A 23521-nucleotide genomic window follows, 5' to 3' on the forward strand; every position below is an offset into this window, starting at 1 on the left:
AGAAGCAGAGACACTGGCAGAGGGAGAAGCAGGCTCCCTGGGGGGAACACCCTGTGGGACTCAATCCCAGAACCCCTGGGTCATAACCTGAGCCAAAGGCAGACACGCAACCACTGAGCCACCCAGGTGCTCCTGAGTAAATGCTTTAGAAAGAAGAGAGGGAATGAGGAAGGAAGGAAAGAAGGAAATGAGGGAGGAAGAGAGAAAGCAAGTAAAGGAAGGAGAGAAATGAAAGAAAAGCTCAAGGAGGTTTTGAGTTAAGAATCTCTGAGAAGGGGCTACAAACAGGATCCCTAGCAAAATGCTTAGTAGAGTTGATATCAATATATGCTTGGTCCCAGGGCACCTGGGTGGCTCAGTCGGTTAAGCGTCTGCCTTTGGCTCAGGTCAAGATCTCAGGGTCCTGGGATCAAGCCCCACATCAGCTCCCTGCTCAGCAGGCACTCCGCTTCTCCCTCTCCCTCTGCTCATGCTCTCCCTCTCAAATAAATAAATAAAGTACAAAATAAAGAAAACTATACACCAATTGCCTCATGACTACAGATACAAAATCCCTAACAAAATATTTGCAAATAAAATTCACCAATATATTAAGAAATGATACATGATGATTGAGTGGGATTTATACCGGAGATACAAGGGTGGGTCGATATTAAAAAATCAAACCAAAAAAAATCAATCAATGTAATCCACCATATTAACAGACTGAAGAAGAAAAATCACATGGTTATATCAATTGATGCAAAATAAGCACTGGACAAAACTCAACCCCCATTCATGATTTAAAAAACAACAACAAAACAAAAAACCTCTCTGCAAACTAGGAATAGAGAACTTCCTCAACTTGATAAAAACTATCTACAAAACCAAGTACAGCTAACATTATACTTAGTAATGAAAAACTAAATGCTTTCTTCCTTATCCTTCAGGGTTTAACCAGAAGGAAAGAATCAGGGGCACCTGGGTGGCTCAGTCCGGTGAGTGTCTGACTGACTCCTGGTTTTGTTTCAGGTTATGATCTCAAGGTTATGAGATCTCAGAACCCTGAGATCCACTGGACGTGGAGCCTGCATGGGATTCTTTCTCTCTCCCTTTCCCTCTGCCTCTCTCTCCGTCTCTAGAAGGAGAAGGAGAAGAAGAAGGAGGAGGAGAAGAAGAAGAAGAAGAAGAAGAAGAAGAAGAAGAAGGAGGAGGAGGAGGAGGAGGAGGAGGAGGAGGAGGAGGAGGAGGAGGAGGAGGAGGGGTGTGAGGAGGAGGAGAAGGAGGGAGACTGAGAAGAGGAGAAGGAGGAAGAAGAAGAAATGAGGTGGTTAGGGCACTGGAATCCGAGGTGCTAAGGAGTCATTCAAGAAGATGATGAAGAACCCCAGGTGCCAGGACTCCAAGAGAAGGGCAAGATGTGACGCAGGGGCCCAAATCATTGGTGAGTAAGGAAAAGTGACCCAGGGCAAAGAGGAGAGGTGATAGGCCCCGTTGGCACATGAGGGAGCAGGGGCTTCTACAAGCATGTATCTGGAGAAACACTTAAACAAATCATGTGGACACTGAGCCCACATCCTGACCGCGAGGGATGGGAGGCCTCCATCTGCGACGTGGCCGGGAAGCAGCTTGTCAGGGAGGATCACTTGGAGGTCCAGGCTTGGAGGTGGTCAACACGGTCTGAGAAACTGAGAACAGTCAGAAAGTTTGGTGATCATTGAACCAGTGTTCCAGAAGTCCCAGTGGAAAGGTTGGGATGGGAGATTGGCTGAGAATTTGATGCAGGTTTGGGGGAGGGGAAACAGCAGCAAGGAGGAAAATACTTTGTAAAATGGCTGGGAACCCCCCCACACTCTCCTTGCTGGACAAGGTAACTTTTAGGTCTTTGTTGTTCTGATGTCTATGGTCCCAGACATTCTCCAGTATACACACTCAGTCTCAGTGTACACACTTACACTGACTTGTCTGAAATTGCTACCTGAGCTTGACCCCATAGGTCTTGTGCTTCGGTTATGTCATGGGGTGCATGAACCTTTCCTGTCAGGAGCTTTGAAAGATGATGAATGAGAGAGGAGGAATTGGAGGGTTCCATGAGGGGAATGCCACCAAACTAATGACCTGAGTAATCAAATGGCAATAAATATATTCCTATCAATAATTACTACGAATGTAAACGGACTAAACACTCCAATTAAAAGACATAGGGTGACAGAGTGGATTAAAAAACAAGACTCATTCAATCAACAACAGCAACAACACTGACCAGGTGTTTTTAGTCAGGTGTAAGAGGATTTAGGCATTTACTCCAAACTAAGTTCTGAGACCCTGCCCCTGAGAGAGAAGGGACGTGGTTAGGGAAGGTCCTAAGGAAAACCTTGGCCTGTGGATCCAGCTGGGGCTTGATTCGCTGATCAGTCACTTGCTCACCCAAAAATCTATAGTTTGGGAGCACAGATGATGAGTCATATTTAGTCTATGCTCAAACATAAAGTATCTCTATGATGAAAACTTAAAAATTTGGGGCACCTGAGTGGCTCATCTGGTTAAGCATCTGAGCCTTCAGCTCAGGTCATGATACCAGGTCCTGCTCAGTGGGGAGCCTGCTTCTCCCTCTCCCTCCACTGCTCCCCTGGCTGGTATGTCTCTCTCTGCCAATAAATAAATAAAATATTTTTTAAAAAAACAACTTAAAAATTTTTTAAAAAAGTAAAAAACAACTTAAAATTTTATTGAAAAACGGAAACAAAATTCTGAGTTCATTCAGATGAAAAGGAAATAGAAGGGGGACACCTGCATGGCTAAGTGGTCAAGCGACTGCCTTTGGGTCAGGGAATGAACCCCAGGGTCCTAGGATCCAGTCCCACATCAGGTTTCCTGTAGGGGGCCTGCTTCCCCCTCTGCCTAAGTCTCTGCCTCTCTCTGTGTGTCTCAGGAATAAATAAAGAAAATCTTTTTTAAAAAGGGGTTGGGAATAGAAGGGGCATTTCTCCTCCTCCTATGTCTTGCTGGAGCCCATAGTGAGGATGCATCCAGGCTGTGTACACTCTTCGGGAGAGATGAGGCTGATTGTGGGTGGCGGGAAGTGTCAAGGCTCCCTTCTGGTCCACGACCTGGGATTCTTGGGCCACCATTTTCAGGCTTGTTCTTGCCAAGTGAATTACTACGTTAAGTGGAAAGACAAAAGGAAACATTTGAGCTTCTTTCCCCTCCCCCAACCCCACATCATTGAGATGATCTTAAGCTTTTCTTCTAACTTTATTTTTATTATTTTTTTAAGATTTTATTTTTTCAAGTAATCTCTTCACCCAATGTGGGGCTCGAACCCACAACCTTGAGATCAAGAGTCACATGCTCCACCAACCAAGGCAGTCAGGCGCCCCTAGATTTTCTTAACTTTGGATCATCTTTACTTTCTTGCTGTGAAACCAACTCGGTCATGATGTACCTTTCGAAAAATTGCTATATTCAACCTGCTAATACTTTCAATAGGATTTTTCCGTCCGTGTTCATAAGACAAATTGGCTCTAATATCCTTTCTTGTACCACCCATCACTGGTTTGAAAACCAAAGTTATATTAGCCCGTAAAATGAGTTTGCGTGTTCTTTGTTTTTCTACTCTTAAAAAGCTTGTAGGAGATTCAAATTAGATATTCCATTAAATGTTTGCTAGAGCTTGCTTATTGATTTGTAAGACCTCTTTGTGTGTTATCCAGATGAATTCTTTGGTAATGTGTAGTATAAATATTTTCCTCCTGTCTCTTAATTTTCTCCATACATTTTTATTATAAAGACATTTAAGGGTTATGAAGTCAAACTTGAGCATCCTTTCATGGTTTTGAGTATTGCTCAGGAAAGTTTTCCCTACCACAAAGTTATTTTTATTGATTTTACTACAAAATTATTTTTTAAAGAAACAGTTTCCTTTAGGTCTTAATAGTTTGTTATTATTATATTTAGGTCCCAAAAAATAATTCGTCCAGGGATATATTTTTGTACACTTATATAGAAATTTAATGAGTTTTTTTCTGAATATGTATCCAACTTTCTCAGCATGTATTGACCAGGCTGCTCTTTCCTCATTGACATTTGTTTTTATTTTTATTTTTTTTATGTAGACTCCATACTCAGCACGGAGCCCAAAATGGAACTTGAACTCACAACCCTGAGGTCAAGACCTGTCACTGAAATCAAGAGTCAGAAGCTTAACCAGCTGAGCCAACCAGGTGCCCCTCCTTGAGGACTTTAAATTTAACCTTTATCATAAACTAAACATGTAGACCTTTCTCATAAATTAGACATAATAAATGTGTGTGTGTACGAGTGTGCGTCTTGTCTTTCTCTTTTTTAAAAAAATCTATTCTTGGGCTGATAAAACATTATTTGAATAACTCCCTTATAATATGCTTTTTTAAAATATGCTTTGATCTGTGATGGGGAAAGACCTTTCTCATTTGCTTTTTCAAATTTTCTTGACTATCATCATGTCATTTCTCTCCTAGAATATCTTTAGAATCAGGGTGTCGGGATCCCTGGGTGGCGCAGCGGTTTAGCGCCTGCCTTTGGCCCAGGGCGCGATCCTGGAGATCCGGGATCGAGTCCCACGTCGGGCTTCCGGTGCATGGAGCCTGCTTCTCCCTCTGCCTGTGTCTCTGCCTCTCTCTCTGTGTGACTATCATAAAATTTTTAAAAAATTAAAAAAAATTAGAATCAGGGTGTCAACCTTCATGAAATCTGCATTCCGATTCTGGCTGTGGTTGCATGGAATTTATAGATTAACTTTTTTAAGATTTTATTTTTAAGTAATCTCTACACCCAACATAGGGCTTGAACTCACAACCCTGAGATCGAGAGTCACATGCCCCACAGACTGAGCCCGCCAGGCGCCCCTGGATTAATTTGCCATATTTGCAACAACGAGTCTTCCTATCCAGGAATGTGGATAGACTCCCCATTTATTGGGTCTCCTTGTCCCTTAGGAGATGTATGTGACTGGCCCAAACCTTTAGTCCATGATTTGTGGGTCCGAAGCCTTCCTTATGATTTCTCCCAATCAGCTCCAGCTTTGAGTTTTGGTTCCCACTGACTTGGTTCAGGTTATAAGCCCAGGTGTGGTAGGTCATATTTTCCGAAGATGACTGCACCCATGAATGTCCCACCACACCCCTCACGATCACTCCATGATACTCCTGAAATGTTGTCCCATTGATACTAAGTTCATCAGGAGGTGGGATCTTTGTTCTCTCCCCTTGAAACTGGGCAAGGCTTTGGAATTGCCTGGACCAAATATGGTGACATTGATGCTGTGTGACTTAAGTCCTCAGAGGCAAGTCAGCTTTGTTCTGGGTGTTTTCTCTCTCTCTCTCTGTGAGCTGCCACCTTTGAAGGTCAGCCACCTTGAAGTGCTGGAGAGACCCTATGGAAGGCCCACAAATAAAGGACAGAGCTTCCCAAGGAATTCCAGCTGTTCCAGCCCCAGCTATTGGGGGGTTCCTGGCACAGACACCAGACACGTGAATGAAGAAGCCTTCTAGATGAGCCAAGCCCATCTGACTGCAACCTCGTAACAGACTCCGAGTCAGAACCAAGCACCGGACCCACTCCTGAATTTCTGATCCAAGAAATTGCTGCTTTGAGCCACTAAGTGTTTAGGTGCTTTTCCTACGCCGTGATATACAGTGAATACACCAACGTGTGCTATCCAGATGGGAGGCGCATCCCCTTTCCATGATTTCCACGCACACAAAAGAAAACTTACTCACACGAGTCCCTGGTGTGTCTAGCCCACAAAGAGATGAAGAAATGAACAACATAAAAACCAATAAGGCTGCCCTGTTTCTGAGAAGTCCCTTACACATACCCCATATTACCATCCCACCGGGGCAATGCCCACCATCTCTCCCTTACTCCCTCCTCCTCTCAGCTTTCTTCCTATAAACTCCAAATTCCTCCTCGGTCCATTAGGCAGAGCAATTAAATTCTCCCAAATTCAGCTCCAGGAACACCTCTCAAAGCCCAGGGCCCTTTGCTCACAATGCCACGTGGGGTTGGACTTTCCCAGGCTCCAGAGGGGTTTCTCCTGGACTATTTTAGCTGACCTTGTGGATTTTCTCCCCCACTCTGGGCACAGGACTGGTAAACAAAGTATATTCTCCATAAATCATAATGAAAGCTGAAATTTATGAAGCCCCTACTACTTCATATGAAGTACTTAGCATCATCTCATTCAATCTTCACAAAAACTCTATAAGATAGGGACTATTATTATTATTATCCCCTTTTACAGAGGAGGACACTATATGGTTTCAGGTGCCTGTGGTCACTGTTAGCGACAGATTCCAAAGCACTTCACCAACATTGCTTAAGGGAAGGAAAAGGGAGCTAAGAGACTGGGAGAGGGGTGATGCTGGACAAACAGCGCGGGGGGGGGGGGGGGGGGCGCTTCATGGAGGAGATCACCCCGAGGGATACAGGAGGCCCACACCTAGAGGCTCTGGTGCTTCAAGAAGCTGCAGTGAAGAAAAGGCAACGGGAGGAGAAGGGGGAGGAGGAGGAGGAGGTGGAGGACGACGAGGACGACGAGGACGAGGAGGACGAGGAGGACGAGGAGGACGCTGTACGGCAGGGGGCCTGGGCAGGGAGGCTTCAAGGAGAGCATGGCCAAGGGCGGCTCCAGGAGCAACAAGAGCTTCAGTGCTTCCGGGGGCACTAAGAAGGCCTGGGGCTCGCTGGTGGCCTCCAAGAGCCTGACCTCCTAGCTGCGGCGGGAGCAGGGAGGTGAGAGGGAGATGAGGGGGTCTGGAGGTGGGGTGCAGGGTGCATGGGGGGGCTCCCGGGACCTCCGACCCAGAAGGCCTGTGGTAGGCTTTTCTGCGGAAGAGGCCTGCCGGTCTGTGCCGCTAAGCCAGGTGGGTGGAGGCCTCTGCGACCAGGGGTGCAGGCCCCGGGCGGGTGGGGGCCTCTGCGACCAGGGGTGCAGGACCCGGGCGGTGGGGGCCTCTGCGACCAGGGGTGCAGGACCCGGGCGGTGGGGGCCTCTGCAACCAGGGGTGCAGGACCCGGGCGGTGGGGGCCTCTGCGACCAGGGGTGCAGGACCCGGGCGGTGGGGGCCTCTGCGACCTGGGGTGCAGGACCCGGGCGGTGGGGGCCTCTGCGACCTGGGGTGCAGGACCCGGGCGGTGGGGGCCTCTGCTACCTGGGGTGCAGGACCCACGGCTCGCTCTCGGCCTGCGCCCTGGAGCAGAGGAGCGACGGCCGGGGCTAGGCCCGGGGTCAGGCTGCAGGGGCCCCCGACGGCCGGCGCCTCCCCTCGGGGGCAGAGGGTGGGCGCTGGCTGCGGCGCCGGGCGGGGCGGAGCTGCGCGCGGGCTTCGGCCCCTCGGCCGCCCTCTCGGGTGACGGGCCCCGCGGCCCCCGCCCCGCCCCGCCCCGCCGCATATTCAGGCGCCCGCCCGCCCCTCCGAGAGCAGCCCGCGCCGCCCGCCCGAGCCTCCGCCGCCCGCCGCCCGCCGCCCGCATGGCCGCCGCCCGCCGCCTCCTGCTGCTGCTCCAGGGGCTCGCGCTCGCCCTGGCGCAGATCGTAAGTGCCGCGGCCGCCGCGCGGGGGCCGGGGTGCGGGGGCGGGGACCGGTCGGGGTGCGGGCCTCGGCGCTTCCCCTCGGCGGGGCGCACAGCGGGCGCGTCCGGGCGCCGCGGAGGGAGGCGGAGGGGCCCGGGGAGCCAGGGGGACCCTGTCCGGAGCCGCGCGGCCCGGCCTGGGACCGGCGGCGTGGCCGGGAGCCCAGAGAGCCCAGGTGGCGGGCGAGACAATGGTGCCCATTCACTCCGGTGCCCCGGCGCCGCCTCCCCCCGGGCGGCTCCAGCCAGACGCCGCTCGGCCCCGCTGCCGGGGCCCCCGGGGCGCGGGGACCCACCGGGACCGGCCCGGGCGCCAGCCTGGCACCTCGCTGCGCGGAGGGCGCGTTGGCCCTGCGGGGGGCGCTGCCCCGCGGAGGGCAAAGGGCAAGCCAACGGGAAGCGGAGGGGCTCCGGGCAGGGGCTCCCCCCGCGCCCCCCGCGCCCCCCGCATGCTCCTTTCGGGTTACGCGCGCCAGGCGCAGAGGGCAGGGCACCCGCTCACCGTCTGTACCTGTCGTGCGAGCGAGCGGTCCCGGAGCCCGCTGTCGCCTGCCCGCTGGGACCCGCGGCGCCCTGGCGTCCCCCCCTCCGCCCTCCGCCCTCCGCCACCGCGCACGGGCCCCGCGGGCCAGCGCACCGGGATGCGCTCCGCGCTCGCGCGCGCTCTCCGTGAGCCGGGTCCCCCCGCGGCTAACCCGGGCCCCGCCTCCGGTCCTGAGCGCCGCACAGTCGGTTCCCGTGAGCGCGCCGCGCCCCCGGGGGGGCTCTCCGCAGGGACCCCCGCCCCCTGCACCGTCTGAGGGCCTCCCCCTTGTGTGTTTTCAGAGAGGTCCGCCCGGAGAACCGGGGCCCCCGGGCCCCCCGGGGCCGCCGGGAGTGCCTGGATCCGACGGCATCGACGTGAGTCTCTAACCTGGGACGGGGGGGGGGGGGGGAGCTGCGGACAAAGGGGGACTTTGTGAGCCTCCGGAGGCCGGGGGGGGGGGGGGGGGGGGTGTGCAGCGCCCCCTGCGGTCAGTAGGCGGCGCCGGCCTCGCCACAAGGAGCCCGTTTGTTCCTGGAAAACCCCGAAGCAGCCCGGAGAGAGGAGCGGGTGGCCGCCGCCCGCCGACAAGGGGCTGCTGTCCCGTGGCCGCCGAGCTCACAGCCGCAGCCCCCACCCCCGATCCCTTCCCTTGGGGGCGGGAGCCGCCCTAACCTCCGGCCCCGCCCCCGGCACGTCTGGATGCTTCTTGGGGTGGCTGGCAGCCTCGGTCAGACCGCTGCCCCGCCGAAGCCAGACCCCGCTCTTCCTTTGCCTCCTCCTCCCCGATTTAGAAGCACGGGGCTGTCGCCGCCCTCCTAGCTCCCTAGCGGGCGGAGGGTTAAATGCCCCATTCAGGAGGCTCCCCCAGGAGGTCAGCTCCGTGTTTACCCATCTGGACAGACTTCTATTGAACCTGGTGCGCCGCCCCCCAGCCCCGGCCGCTGGGTCCCTGCCAGGCTCCCTGGCTGCCGCAGGCCCTGAGCTGCCTGAAGGCCGCTCTGGGGCTAAATATGACTTCACTGGCCCTGTCTGTCCTTTGTCACTATGAGTCCTTTGTCATGGGAGTGGGGGGGGGGCCTTCCTGCCTTGGGAACGGATTGGATCGGAGCCCTTCGTAGTCCCTCTTGGCCCTTGTCCTTGTCCCAGTCTCTTCTCTTCCTGACCCCAATCCAAAAATAGCTGCTGCCCACCCAGTTCATGTCCCCTTTCATGTGTTTCTGAAAGTCCCACGTTTCTGCCACACTTGCCCAAATCCAAGAGGCGCCCATGCTCAGATAACTTGGAACCCACAACCCTCTCTGTGGGTCCTGTAACTGGCACCTTAGCAACAGCGGTGTGTCTATAGCCTGCTTGCATGTTGACAGAACCCTCTCCAGCCTGGCTGGGGTTGATCTCAATCCACCCATGATTTTGGGGGGGGGGGGGGGGCGGGGGAAGGGAGCTATTTTCATAAAAAATAAAAAATTAATAAAAATATAAAAATACCAGGCTGAGGGGAACCCAGAGCAGAAGAGAAGAGAGTGAGGAGAGGGCATGTGGGACCAGCCAGCCAGGGCCTGTGTGTGGCCATTTGGGGTAGCGTGAGCCACAGGGTACTATTTGACCGACTTGTATCTTGCAGGGTGACAAGGGGCCCCCTGGGAAAGCCGGCCCTCCGGTGAGTGCTTTTTCTACTTTGACCTTTGACCTTTCTGGGTCTTGCCCTCCTCTGGCTAATATTTGCCCCACCTCTGTTTTTAAGGGACCGAAGGGAGAGCCTGGCAAACCCGGGCCAGATGGGCCTGATGGGAAGCCTGGGATTGATGTGAGTACCTGAGTGTCGGCTAAAGCAGGTTAGGGCTGCACTCCCTGACTTTCAGAGCCCAGTTCTGGCATCTTCCCTGCTTTTCTGTTCAGAGCAGGGCAGCAGGATGGAGACTGTACAGCTATGAGTTCCCTTCACCTTCATGTGGCTCATGACCTCACAGCCACCCGGAAGCATGGATCACAGGCACATGGGGTCCCAAAGAGGGGTTCTGTTCCTCTGCAGCAGCTAATGGATTTACTCTCACATTTCTGGCCTCCGAGTACAGATCGAATGCTGTGGATGGAGCTGTCCCTTCCTTCCCTGCCGTACCCTACTCCCTCGCAGCCCCAGGAGAACTCAGGAGAGGAATATTATTGACTGATACCACAAAATTCCCAGGGACGCCAGGGTCACAGGCTCCTGGACACAGCTAGGACTACTGGGACAGTCATCTGATTGGGGAATACACTTGGGTTAATCACTAAAAGATGGAGGACAAAGAGGTCCCATGAGTTGTCTTTGTCCTGCTGGCTCAAGAGGTGTCATCAGAGCTATGAGCAGCCCCCAGGGCCCCTCCAAAATTTTCCACACCCTGCAAAGATTAAAAATCGCATGCCTTCCACAAGCGTCTTGGTTCTCACATCTATGCAGAGAGCTGAACGTGATTAACCCATTTTACAGATGTGAACACTAAGGATCAGAAGAAGTTGCCAAGGGCAGGCCTACCTCTAGGTCTCCCAGGCTCCTAACCTGGCAGGTGTGAGGCCTGGGCAGACAAATCCTTGGGCCTTGGTTTCTCATCTTTCAAAAGAGGGGAATTACTCTGCCTGCTTGCCTCCCACGGTTGCTGTGGGAACTGGCAAAAGAGAAAGCAAGGTGTTGAGGCCCCTTGGCCTTCTTGGAGCAGGTGAAGGGCAGCTTGGGCCCACCCAGGAGAGACCTCAGGCCCTGGCTTGTTGCATGGTTCAGGGAACAGGTTTGCCCTTCCCTGATCTACCTTCTCATTCTTCCCCAGGGTCTAACTGGAGCCAAGGGGGAGCCTGGCCCCATGGGGATCCCTGGAGTCAAGGTAAGTGGCCTGCTGAGGACTCAGCTTGGGTATTCCAGGGGGAAAGGTGGGCTGTAGTAGACAGGAGCAGGGACATAGGAGACCCCAGCCTCTGAACCTGTCCCATTGCTCCTTCAGGGCCAGCCTGGGCTCCCCGGTCCCCCTGGCCTGCCGGTGAGTGACATCTGGGCTCCAAGGGATGCTTTTACGGGGGGGCAGGGGAGGAACTTGGAGAAGGAGCCATGAACCCGAACTCCTTTCCTTCTGTTCCAGGGCCCTGGCTTTGCTGGACCTCCTGTAAGTCTTCCCGGATGGAACAGGGTCCCTGAGACTCTTGGGGAAGGAGGACACAGAAGGGCTTCCAGGGGACTGGCCATGAAGGGGAGGGTGTCAAGCACAGGCACACTTGCCGGGAGGACTCTGGGCCAGCTCACGCTGGGCCTGTCTGCCGGCTCTGGGATTCTCCGGCCCCTAAAGCCCTAAGCTGCCAGTGTCTCTGGGCTTGGCTGCAAAGTAAAAGTGGGGAAGGGGCCTCTGGGTAGCAGAGTCCCTACCTTTGTGTCAGGGTGAGCTACCCCTCCGAGGCATCCTGGCCAGTGACGGCTCTGCTCTGCTCCTAGGGACCACCTGGACCTGTTGGCCTCCCCGGTGAGATTGGAATCACAGGCCCCAAGGTGAGCCCCAGCCCCCACTCCGCACTCTCTGCCTCCTGCCCTTTACCTCCAAGCTCGCCTACTTCTGGGTCTGAGACAGAAACCCCTCCTGCTGAGCCCACCCTGCCGTAGAACTTTCAGGCAAAAAGAAGCCGACCTGGAGGACGGAGTGGGCAGGGCAGTAGCAGGAGGGGGGTAGAGTGACCCTGGCAGTGCCAGGCAGAATAAATTTTGGCCCCTTTTGCTTCCAGGGGGATCCCGGACCAGATGGGCCATCGGGGCCCCCGGGGCCACCTGGCAAACCGGTAAGTGTCCTCGGACCTCCCACATGGGTCAGGATGAGGGCCTCTGGCACAAGCCTGGGGTGGGAAAGGTTGGGGTCGGGCTCCTTCTTCATACATCTCCCTCAGGGCCGACCCGGAACCATCCAGGGCCTGGAAGGCAGCGCCGATTTCTTGGTGAGACGCGGGCCTGGGGCGGGTGGGCTCTGGAGGTGGAGTCACGGGGAGGGGTGAGAGGAGGGTTCAAGAGTTGGCAAGATGGGGGGCACGGCCCCGCTGGCCTGAGGCAAGCTAGTGACCCCAGAACCTGGCGGGATTTTCTTTCCAGTGTCCGACCAACTGTCCGGCGGGGGTGAAAGGCCCCCCAGGGCTGCAGGGGGTGAAGGTAAGCCACTGGCGCAAGGCTTTGGGGGGCAGAGCAGGTGTTTGGGGGTGGACCTCACACTGAGCTCCCTCCTTCCCTTCAGGGGCATCCTGGCAAACGCGGGGTTCTGGGCGATTCTGGCCGCCAGGGGAAGCCGGTGAGTGTGAGGGCAGAGGCCCGGCAGGTGGTGGGAAGAGGGCTCACAGGGGCCTCCCGTCCTCATCCCCCCCTCCTTCCCTTGTGGGTCTCTGGGGCCCGAGCCTTGAGCTGAGAAGCAGGAGGCCCAGTGTGTCCCTGGGCAAGTCCCTTCTCCTCCTGGGTGTCCATTTCTCCTCTGTCTGTCACACATGGGACTGTCTGGGTTCTAGGGTCCTGCCTGTCTGATCACTCATTCCTGCCCCCCTAGGGTCCCAAGGGAGATGTGGGTGCCTCTGGAGAGCAAGGCATCCCTGGACCACCGGTAAAGAACACTCGGCGCCCCCCACCCCGGGGCCCTCCCCTCCTCATCCTAGGGCATCTTAGTGGAGCCACCCCCTGGGTCTGGCCTCCAACCTGAAAAAGAAACAGCCACGTGCAGGTGGCATGTCTCTGCGTGGGGGAGGGAGGCCGAGGCGGTCAGAAATCGGGGGACAGGAGCCAAGGCTGTCAGCCAGCAGATCCAGCCGAGGCCCAGGTTTGGCAGTGTCCCCCGAGTGACCCTGGTGAGTCCCTCCCCGGTCCCTGAGCCTCCTTGTCCCCTCTCGGGACTATGCCCCCTGCCTCAGAGAGGCATGGTGAACAGCAGGGGTGGGGGTCAGAGAAGCTGCAATGAAGTGGAATTGCCATTGCTGTCATTCTTCTGTCTTGACAGGGTCCCCAGGGCATCAGGGGCTACCCGGGCATGGAGGGACCCAAAGGAGAGATGGTAAGTCAGCCGGGGGTACTGCAAGAGTCGTCATGACCTGCTCTCTGGCCTATGCGCTCCAGCAGCACTGACTGTCCCTCTCCTGTCCCCAGGGTCCTCGTGGGTACAAAGGCATGGTGGGCTCCATTGGTGCTGCCGGGTCACCCGTAAGTGTCCTCTTGCTCCCGCTGGAGCTCCTGGGGCTACAAGCGGAGGGTGGCTCCCCCCGAGCCCAGGTGACCTGGATTCCCCTTTGTCCTTCTTGCCAGGGTGAGGAAGGTCCACGGGGGCCACCGGGCCGAGCGGGGGAGAAGGGCGATGTGGTGAGTCCTCAGCCACCGCTTGTCGGGTCGGGGCCCCTGGACAGCACTGGGCGGGACTCAGCTCCCCCTGGGGCTCGAGTGTGAGCGGGTGTGTGCGCGAGTGTGTATTACTCTGTGTCTGTGCAGATGCATGGGGGGTGTGCGGACTCCGTGCTGTGCTGCGCAGGTGTGCACACATGGGTCACTCTGCACGTGTGTGTGTGCGGGTGTGTGCATGCATGTGTGCCACTCTGTGTCTGTGCGGATGCATGGGGGTGTATGCGGACTCCGTGCTGTGCTGCGCAGGTGTGCACACATGGGTCACTCTGCATGTGCGTATGTGCGGGTGTGTGCATGCATGTGTGCCACTCTGTGTCTGTGCAGATGCATGGGGGGTGTGCGGACTCCGTGCTGTGCTGCGCAGGTGTGCACACATGGGTCACTCTGCACATGTGTGTGTGCGGGTGTGTGCATGCATGTGTGCCACTCTGTGTCTGTGCGGATGCATGGGGGTGTGTGCGGACTCCGTGCTGTGCTGCGCAGGTGTGCACACATGGGTCACTCTGCACGTGCGTGTGTGCGGGTGTGTGCATGCATGTGTGCCACTCTGTGTCTGTGCGGATGCATGGGGGTGTGTGCGGACTCCGTGCTGTGCTGCGCAGGTGTGCACACATGGGTCACTCTGCACGTGCGTGTGTGCGGGTGTGTGCATGCATGTGTGCCACTCTGTGTCTGTGCGGATGCATGGGGGTGTGTGCGGACTCCGTGCTGTGCTGCGCAGGTGTGCACACATGGGTCACTCTGTGCGTCTGCACGTGCGTGTGTGCATGCGTGTGCGTTACTCTGTCAGTGCGCGTGAGCGACTGGTGTGGGGCAGGAGCCTTTGTGCTGGGAGCCCCGCACCCCAGCAGCCCCACTCCTGCAAGCCCAGCCTGTGCTGAGCAAATTCAGTTTGAGAGAAGCCGCGGGATCTGGTCCCAGGCCCGCGGCGGCCAGACAATGACATTCCAGCGGATCAGCCACGGGGCTAATGGGATTTGGGCCACATCCCAAACCTCTGAACTTCCTTTTTTTTTTTTTTTTTTAATTAATTGACTTCATTTTTGAGCAGTTTTGAGTTTAGAGAGAAGTTGAGCAGAAAGTAAATGTTTTTTTGGCCGTGCCAGTCCTTAAACGTACATAGAAGTAGAGAGAATTCTAGAACGACCTCCATATACCTGTCTCCCCAAGGTGACATTCTGTCGCAGTCAATCCACCACTTTGTGGCTCATGTTTCCAAGCAAATCCCCTCATATGTCATTTCACCCCTAAATACTTCTTTTTTAAAGACTTTATTTATTTATTTGTGAGAGACACACAGAGAGAGAGAGAGAGAGAGGCAGAGACACAGGAAGAGGGAGAGCCACCCGGGCGTCCCACCCTTAAATACTTCTGCATGTCTCTACATACAAGGACTTTTACAAGGAAAAATAAGGACTTTTCCTCCCCCAAATCACACTATCCTTCATTATCATACCAACAAAATGATCAATTATTCCTTAATGTCCGCAAAATAACCAGTCTGTGTTCCGTGTTTCCTAATTATCTCAATAATGTCTCTTCAGAGGGCACCTGGGTGGCTCGGTTGGTACGTGGCTGCCTTGGGCTCACGTCATGATCCCAGGGTCCTGGGATGGAGACCACCCCCTGTCCCCCACCCCCGTATCTGGGCTCCCTACTCATTGGGGAGCCTGCTTCTCCTCCAACTCCCTGGCTCTGTTGCCATCTCTGTCTCTCTCTCAAATAAATAAATACAATCTTAAAAAAAAAAGTGGGATCCCTGGGTGGCTCAGCGGTTTAGCACCTGCCTTCAGCCCAGGGTGTGATCCTGAAGTCCTGGGATCGAGTCCCACATCGGGCTCCCTGCATGGAGCCTGCTTCTCCCTCTGCCTGTGTCTCTGCCTCTCTCCCTCTCTCTCTCTCTATATATCTATATCTATATCTATATCTATATCTATATCTATCTATCTATATATATATATATATATCGTGAATAAATAAATAAAATATTTTAAAAAAAGTCCCTTCAAGGTTCTTGTTCAAATCAAGACCCAGAGTCCACACATTGTATTGAGTTGTTGTGTTTCTTCAGTAAGTGGAGCTCAGAGCCCAGGTGGGGGAGGTCCCGGTGAGCACCAGCTCCTTCCCCTGGACGTGCCCCGTCCCATTTGTGCGGGGCTGACTTCTGCTCCCGCCCCCCCAGTTCCCAGGCCCCCTCCCTCAGCTTCTGCTCGGTGTTCCTGTGCCAAGAGGGATCCTGGGCCCCACACCTTCTCATCACCTCTCTGAACAGCCAGGTGGGGGTTCGGCACCCTGAAGGTGACCTCATTTCTGTCTACTTTGCAGGGCGGCCAAGGTCTCCGAGGACCTCAGGGCATAACAGGCCCAAAGGGAGCAACCGTAAGTGGCCCAGGGCTACCCCGACAGAGAGCGGGTCAGTCTGTCCCAGCTCCTAGAGGACCGGGAGCCTGGGATTCTAGGAGGACAGAGGGCAGGCTGCTCTGTGACCTGGGAAAAGCCCTCTTGCTGGGCTGTAGTTCCTTCACCTGCAAATAGGGTGATGGTGGAGCAGAGGGTGGGGGGATCTTGCGGCAATCTGGGACACTTGTCCCCCACTCAGAGGAAGGACTGTGGTCTGTCCTCCCAGACCCTCCTCCCATTTCTGCTCCCCTCCCAGTTGGCTGGTGGGGGTTCTCGAGATAACCAGACCCACTTCCCACCCGCACGCTGCGGCCGTCACACAGGGACGTGTGCGTGGCCTGACCCCAGGCGTCTCCCCACTGTGAGTCTCCCTTCAACTTTCCTTCTGAGCAGGGGCCCCCAGGCATCGACGGCAAGGACGGGACCCCAGGCACGCCAGGCATGAAGGTAGGAGTGGGGACTGCCAGTTGGTTTGGGAGGGTCGGGGTCCCTCCTGGCTCAGGCCAGTCTCATCACACTGATCCCGGAGGCCTAGGAGCCTGGGATCCTCAGGTGTGTCACAGACAGAGCCCTACTTGCCTCTGGGCCTCAGTTTCCCTACTGGCACTTGGGTGGAAGCCATGGACCCTCTTGCTGGGGCTTTCACTTGTGCCTCTGTTCTCCGTGTCTCCCAGGGCAGCGCGGGACAGGCAGGGCGGCCAGGAAACCAAGGCCACCAAGGCCTAGCGGTGAGTGAGGGGGTCCCAGGGGCTGCCCCACGGGCACACTGCTTCTCCTCAGGGCTGCCCACTCCCTCATGGCGGCATGGGTGGCTGATGAGGCTGGGTGTGAACACACACCCAGGGTTCTCGCTCTAGTCCTTGTCCCCACGCAGCCCAGGCCCCATCACCATCTCTGTGGCCACTCAGATTCCCCATGTTGGCTCCTCCCCACTGAAGTGCTCTCCGTGGCCCCCATTGCTTCCAGGAAAGCCATTCCATTCAGTGCTCCAAGACAGACAGAGTCCCCGGGGCACACTGAGTGGCAGGGAGAGTTGTGAACAGGACAGCCACAGTGCTTGTCCTCACAGCCCACCCTAATCTGACGCCACCCTACCCTTCCATCCTCATCAGCCACTGCCCCCGGGGTCCTCTCCTTTCTCGGCTGTTGGCTGTTCTAACCCCACACCTTCAGGCCCTTGCAGGCGCTGCTGCTTGGACCGCCCTTCCCCATCTCTCTGGGCCTTGTCACCGTTCAGGGCCACCTCAATCCCACGCCTTCTGGGAGCCCAGTCCATGGGCGCCTCGCCTCCCTCCCTGCTGGGGGTACTGAGGCCAAAGCCTGATAACATGCTCAGGTGCAGAGCACGTTCCTACATGCGTTCACGTGTGCCTGTGAGCGCAGGGGCCTCCTTTCCTCCCTGCAGGCTGCAGGCCCCTGTGGCCATCCCTCCACACACTTCCACACACACCCCCACACCCCCACTCCCACCAGGGCTCAGGGCTCAGTCAGGTTTGTGAGGCCAGAACTGGGCCTCCCAAAGGAAGGGGTCTGGATTGGGGATGGGAGGTAAAGCCGGAGATGCCTGGGGTTCCCCAAAGCCAGGGTAGAAACTGATACCAACTTCTTTCTACAGGGCGTGCCGGGCCAGCCTGGGACAAAAGGAGGCCCGGGAGACAAGGTATGGTGACTCCAGGCTGGGGACAGAACTGGCTTCATCTGAGCAAGGGAGCCTGCGGGCAGGGTCTAGGGGCATGGCTCAAAGACTGCAAGGCCAGGCCTCACTCCAGGCTCAAGGACATGGCCTAGACACAAGTCCCCTTGGGCCTCACCACCTCCCGCTTGCCCCCTCCCCCTGCCCTCCGTGGGGACAAGAGACACGGCTCCCAATCCAGAGGAGGAAACAAACACAGGAAAATCTGTGGACTCCAGAAGACCTGACCAAAGACACCGTATCCCCAATTCATGTGGTTCTAGATTCTGTTTAGGGTTCACCAGGCTCCCCAAGGTCAAGGGCTTGCCTGGGCCCCCCAGACTCACCTTAAAACTGTGTTTTCCTGCAGGGTGAACCAGGCCAGCAGGGCCTCCCTGGATTCTCTGGTCCTCCTGGGAAGGAGGTAAGTGCTCTCCCCAGAACACAGGGCTCTTGCACCGGCCCCCCTCCCAGGCCTGAAGACCCTGCACCCAGCATATGCGGCCTGGGTGAGGTGTGGGGTGAAGCCCTAGTGCGGGGGGTGCCCTGGATCCCAGTCTGGGCTGTGCCACTGACCCCACTGACCCAGGGGTGCTCCCTTTTCCTCTCTGGGTGGTCGTTTCTCTATGTACAATGCAGTGATGGTGGGGATCGGTCTGTCCTGTATGGGTGTCCCCTCCTCCGATGGCCACACTGACCCGAGCTAAGAATCCAGCAGACAGTCTTTCATTCATTCATTCCATAAACATTCACCAAATCCCTGTAGCTGTGTTGGACGAGACAGTCTCTCACTCAGAGCTAAAGTGTAGTGGAAAAGGCGGATCTTGAACCTACGATCACAGGATAGTAACTACAGCTGTGGGTCCTATTGGAGGAGGAGTATGGGGACCCGAAGGACAGAGCACAAGGAAAGGCTTCCCTGATGAAGTGACTCAGCTGAGGCCCAGGGCGGCCAGGGGCCAACGGCTCACTCCCAATTTCTGTCCCCCAGGGAGAGCCAGGACCTCAAGGAGAAATCGGACCCCGAGGCATCCTGGGGCAGAAGGTGAGGGCCTGGCACAGTGGTTTCTGCCGCCTGCCTGCTCCCCGGGCACTCGGGGACCCAGATGTGGGTCCTACTAAGGCTCCAGCACCCGCCTAGTCCTGCCCAGGCTGCGTGGGGCCTTCCCAGCAAGGGCTGATCGCTGGTGTGTGATGCGGAGCAAGGGTCTCCAAGCTGGGACAGCGGAGGGGAGGGCACCCTGACCAGCAGGATCAGGGTTGGAGAGGGGGCTGGGGGGGTGCCCCTGCTGACCCCGTGCTCCTCATCCTCTCTTTCCGTTTCAGGGTGACCAGGGTGAGAGGGGGCCGGTGGGGCAGCCAGGCCCTCAGGGACGGCAGGTAAGTGGAGGCGGCTGGGAGGGGCAGCAGGGAGCAGCCTGGGCGCCCCCTGCCATTTACTGCTCTGGATTCTTGTCTCCTCAGGGCCCCAAGGGGGAGCAGGGCCCCCCCGGAATTCCAGGGCCCCAAGGCTTGCCAGGCATCAAGGGAGACAAGGTACAGAAGGGGCTGGAAAATACCTGGGAGCAAGGCCCCAAGACCTGCGGGGAGCGGGGGATGGAGCGGGCTGGAGGGGGAGGCGGGCTGCAGGGGGGTGTGGCCAGAACGGGGGCGGGGGGGGGGGAGGGGGGGCGTGACCCCACTGGGACGGAGAGGGGACCTCACCAAGTCCTGCCTCCCCGCTTGCTGCAGGGCTCCCCCGGGAAGACCGGCCCCCGCGGCAGCGTGGTGAGTAGCAGCGTCCTGGGCAGCGGCGGGGTGGGGGTGATGGGTGATGGGGAGTGGGGGTGATGGGTGATAGGGGGTGGAGGTGGGGGTGATGGGGGGTGGAGGTGGGTGTGATGGGTGATGGGGTGGAGGTGGGTGTGATGGGTGGGGGTGATGTGGGTGGAGGTGGGGATGGTGATGGGTGGGGGTGATGGGTGATGGGTGGTTGAGGTGGGGGTGATGGGGGGTGGAGGTGGCTGGGCGGCCGCCGCTGCTCTGACCCGCGGTGCTTAATCCGCAGGGCGACCCGGGGGTGGCCGGCCTCCGGGGAGAGAAAGGCGAGAAGGTGAGCGGGCGGCGCGGGGCGGGCGGGGCGGCGGGGCGGCGGGGCGGCGCGGGGCGGGCGGGGCTTCAGCGCCCGGTGACCGAGCTGCCTGTACCTGCAGGGCGAGTCCGGCGAGCCGGGGCCCAAGGGACAGGTGAGTCCAGCCCCTGCGACGCCGCCTTCCCCCTACCCGGGGCGCCCCCCCCCCCCCCCCCGTCTCCCCGGCACGTGCGAAGTCTCACCCGCGCTCCGCCCCGGCAGCCAGGAGTCCGCGGAGAAGCCGGCTACCCGGGCCCCAGCGGGGATGCGGGCGCCCCGGGGGTGCAGGGCTACCCCGGGCCCCCCGGCCCTCGAGGACTGGCGGGAGACCGAGGCGTGCCCGGACTGCCCGGGAGACAGGGCGTGGCGGTGAGTCGGCCGGGCCGGGGCCGGGGCGGGGCCGGAGGGGGCGGGCGGGCCGCGGCGGGGCCGGAGCCGGCGGGGCTTCTTCCTGGAGGCCTCCTCTGCCCGCAGGGCCGGGACGCCAGCGACCAGCACATCGTGACCGTGATGATGAAGATGATGCAAGGTGAGGGCGGGCGGCCCCTCCTCCCCCAGCTCTGCTCCCGCAGGGCCCGCGGCTGCCCCGCCTCCGCCCTCGCTGGTCTTCGGTTTCCGCGAAGGCAGGGGAGGAGGAGGGGGCAGGACGCTCGTGGCTCACGCGTCTCCACACCTGGGGGTCTTCACACCTGGGGCCCGGGGCCCGGGGCCCTGCGCCCGCTCCGCCTTCGGGCTGGACTGAGCTGACCCCCATCTCACTGACCTCCCTCCCTCCCTCCAGAGCAACTGGCAGAGGTCGCTGTGAGTGCCAAGCGGGAGGCCCTGGGTGCCGTCGGGATGGTGGGTCCGCCAGGACCCCCCGGGCCTCCTGGGTACCCAGGCAAGCAGGGACCCCATGGGCACCCTGGCCCTCGGGGCGTTCCTGGCATCGTGGGAGCCGTGGGTCAGATTGGCAACACCGGCCCCAAGGGTGAGTGCTGATCAGGGTGCAGGTGGGTTTGTGGGCTCTGTGGGCTGATGGCTCAGCCTCTTGGTTTCTCTCCTCATTCCCCCTCAGGATCCCCTGTTCCCTCTGCCAAGGGTTCCAGAAGTCATATGTGACTCCTGGGCTCTCTCAGTAGCAAATTGATGGAAATGAATGTACTATTTTATAACTTGGGGTTTGGGGGAGGGGGGGTTGTAAATTTGCTTAGTGGTGCCCCGTAAACATCTGTGTCTCTGGAAGCCACGTAGCAAAGTCGTAAAACACGCAAACTCGAGTCACAAGACAGGTGTCTGTCCAGACTCTGCGACTTTCCCCTTGTGGACCTGGACAAGTTCCCTGATAATCTCCCTGGGCCCTAGATTTCTCATCTGTAAACGGGGGGTTAGTAAGCACCGCCTCATACAGTCCTGAGGATTACACATGGAGGTAATTTTGGTAGCGTCGGCACATGGTAAAGGCTGGCTGGATGCTCATTAGACGCTCTCCGTAATGAACCCGACCGGCTGTACCTTCCATTCTGCCTGGACTTTCCTTTATTTAGTTTTAAAAGATTTTATTTATTAATGAGACACACACACACACACACACACACACACACACAGAGGCAGAGACACAGGCAGAGGGAGAAGCAGGCTCCATGCAGGGAGCCTGACGTGGGACTAGATCCCGGGTCCCCAGGATCACGCCCTGGGCTGAAGGTGGCACTAAACCCCCGAGCCACCTGCCCTGGACTCTCCTCTGTGTAACCAGTTCTACCAACATTTCCAACTTCTTTTTAGTATAAAACTAGCACAAAACAGGAATAACTGCTGCGTAGGAAATAGACATGAAATAGCAACCAAAGTCGCAAACTTTGAATTTCCAGTTCTGCAAAACGACAGCTCCTTTCTTTCTCCGCAGGAAAACGTGGAGAGAAGGGTGACTGGGGAGAGATGGGACGCGGGCACCCTGGGATGCCTGGACCCCCCGGGATCCCAGGTAAGACCTTGGCCCTGCCCCTGGGGCCCTGGGATTCATGACCCGCAGACACCCGGTCTCTGCCGTGGAGGCCTCTCCTGCTCGCCCGCGCCCCATTCCTCCAGCTTCGGCGTCCCTCTGGAGCACCCAGGAGCACTGGGTGGGCTCCGTCCTGCCCACCCCCCCGCCCGCCTCCATGAAAAACAGCACTTGCCCCCCTGGCGCTGGGACAGGCGGTGCCCCTGACGGCAGGGTCTTCTCCCTTCCACAGGGCTCCCCGGCCGGCCCGGGCAGGCAATCAATGGCAAGGACGGGGCCCGCGGTGCCCCAGGGGCCCCGGGGGAAGCAGGCCGACCGGGTCCGCCGGGCCCCGTGGGGCTGCCCGGCTTCTGTGAGCCCACGGCCTGCCTGGCAGCCTCGGCCTACGCCTCTGCGCGCCTCACGGAGCCCGGATCCATCAAAGGGCCATGAGCAGGAGGCCAGGACAGAGCCTGATGGGCATCCTGGTGGGGGGGGGGGACTAGATTCCCGCGGGGTGGACACGCACCCCATCCCTCAGACCAGGAAGCCAGCTTTCCAGGCCCTTCCATCCGGGACCCTGGAGTCCTGAGGAAAAGGAAATTCTAAGATTCGGGGGAAGTGAAGGGAGGGCATTGGGATGAAAAGGTGAGGCCAACAGATGGCAAGGGTCACTGGAGAGTCCCAGCTCCAAAGAGGTGGCTTTCCTCCCAGAGCACGACTCACAAGGTACCAAAGCAAATGTCTCCGTAATCTGTGCTGTCCTCCAGCAGCCACCTCTTTGGGGCAGGTGGACTGAGGTCTCTGCCGGTCCCTGAGCCCACCTTCCTCCCCTGGACTTGCTGGGTGACTGCTGGTGGGTGACCCACCCAGAGGTGGCCGTCTGAAGCGGCCCCACTACTTCCTCCCTGGGTCCCTCCCATCTGAGTATTTAAGCACCCCTCCCCCTTCTCTTCCTGGCCTTACCCCCACCCACCCTGAGATCCACCCCAGCCTTTCTGTAAATTAAAGCCCCCCGACTTGGGTACAAACTAGGATGGGAGTTGGAGTTCATTTCTGGTGGACTGGGGGCGGGAGGTTGTTGCCTGGCACCCCCCCACCCCCCCACCCCCCGTCTGGGCAGGAGGGTCAGGGGTCCTGGAGGGGCGGCATGCGCTTTCCTCGGGGCACCCTGAATGTGAGCATGAGGACCAGGGGACATTCGGGGAACATCTGTGGGAAGGACCTGGGGCGGAGTCGGGACGGTGACCTGCTGTGTAACTTTGGGCAAATCCCTTCACAGCCTCTGTACGGCTGTAGCAGGGACCCAGCCAAGTCCCAGGAGGACACACCCAGCGTCTTGCCGGGCCCAGCGCACGGAAGGTCCTCTGGAGACCCACTGTGCTGGCCCTGGTGCGGGAGCTCATAGCGAAAGACCCAAAGACTTGGTTCTTGCCTTCAGGGGTTCCCAGATCTGTGGCACCAGATGAGAGTAGAAGGGACATTCATGCCACTTTCCCTTGAGAGATGTCCAGGGGAGACTGGCTCACATCTGATCTGTGCCCCTGGGCACTTCCAGCCTTAGAGCTATGTAGGCCAGGAAGGCTGCTCCGGGCAGCAGGGGCAGCAAAGTGGGGTTGGGGGTGTGTGTGGGGTGGTGGTGGTGGGGGGTCATGACAGGTACCTTGGACCCTGCAAGGATGAGAGATTTTAGGGTACCTGGGTGGCTCAGTGGTTTAGCATCTGCCTTCAGCCCAGGGCATGATCCCAGGGTCCTGGTATCGAGTCCCTGCATCAGGCTCCCCACAGGAAGCCTGCTTCTCCCTCTGCCTTTGTTTCTGTGTCTGTCTCATGAATAAACAAAAATCTTAAAAAAAAAAAAGGATGGAAGCTTTTGCTATCCA

General features: G+C 57.7%; 1 protein-coding gene and 1 long non-coding RNA gene across 2 annotated transcripts; both read left to right on the forward strand.

Moving 5' to 3' along the window:
• The first annotated feature begins 1190 nt into the window (after positions 1-1190).
• On the forward strand, positions 1191-4302 carry LOC140594334 (uncharacterized). The gene is made up of 2 exons (XR_011995052.1): positions 1191-1423; positions 4095-4302. It is a non-coding gene; the product is annotated as an uncharacterized lncRNA (long non-coding RNA).
• A 3131-nt stretch (positions 4303-7433) lies between these two features.
• COL9A2 (collagen type IX alpha 2 chain) lies at positions 7434-22673 on the forward strand. Its single transcript, XM_072723697.1, has 32 exons — positions 7434-7555; positions 8419-8493; positions 9741-9776; positions 9861-9923; positions 10921-10974; positions 11092-11127; positions 11227-11250; positions 11574-11627; positions 11858-11911; positions 12017-12064; positions 12216-12272; positions 12355-12408; positions 12658-12711; positions 13102-13155; positions 13248-13301; positions 13404-13457; positions 15822-15875; positions 16290-16343; positions 16571-16624; positions 17512-17556; positions 17939-17992; positions 18560-18613; positions 18895-18948; positions 19033-19104; positions 19300-19335; positions 19616-19660; positions 19761-19793; positions 19901-20047; positions 20153-20207; positions 20460-20648; positions 21564-21641; positions 21892-22673. Exons 1-32 carry the CDS (start codon positions 7493-7495, stop codon positions 22089-22091), a joined length of 2058 nt encoding a protein of 685 aa, XP_072579798.1. The 5' UTR covers positions 7434-7492; the 3' UTR covers positions 22092-22673.
• Positions 22674-23521: the final 848 nt, after the last annotated feature.

Source organism: Vulpes vulpes, chromosome 10, assembly GCF_048418805.1.
Source record: "Vulpes vulpes isolate BD-2025 chromosome 10, VulVul3, whole genome shotgun sequence".
Classification (NCBI taxonomy): domain Eukaryota; kingdom Metazoa; phylum Chordata; class Mammalia; order Carnivora; family Canidae; genus Vulpes; species Vulpes vulpes.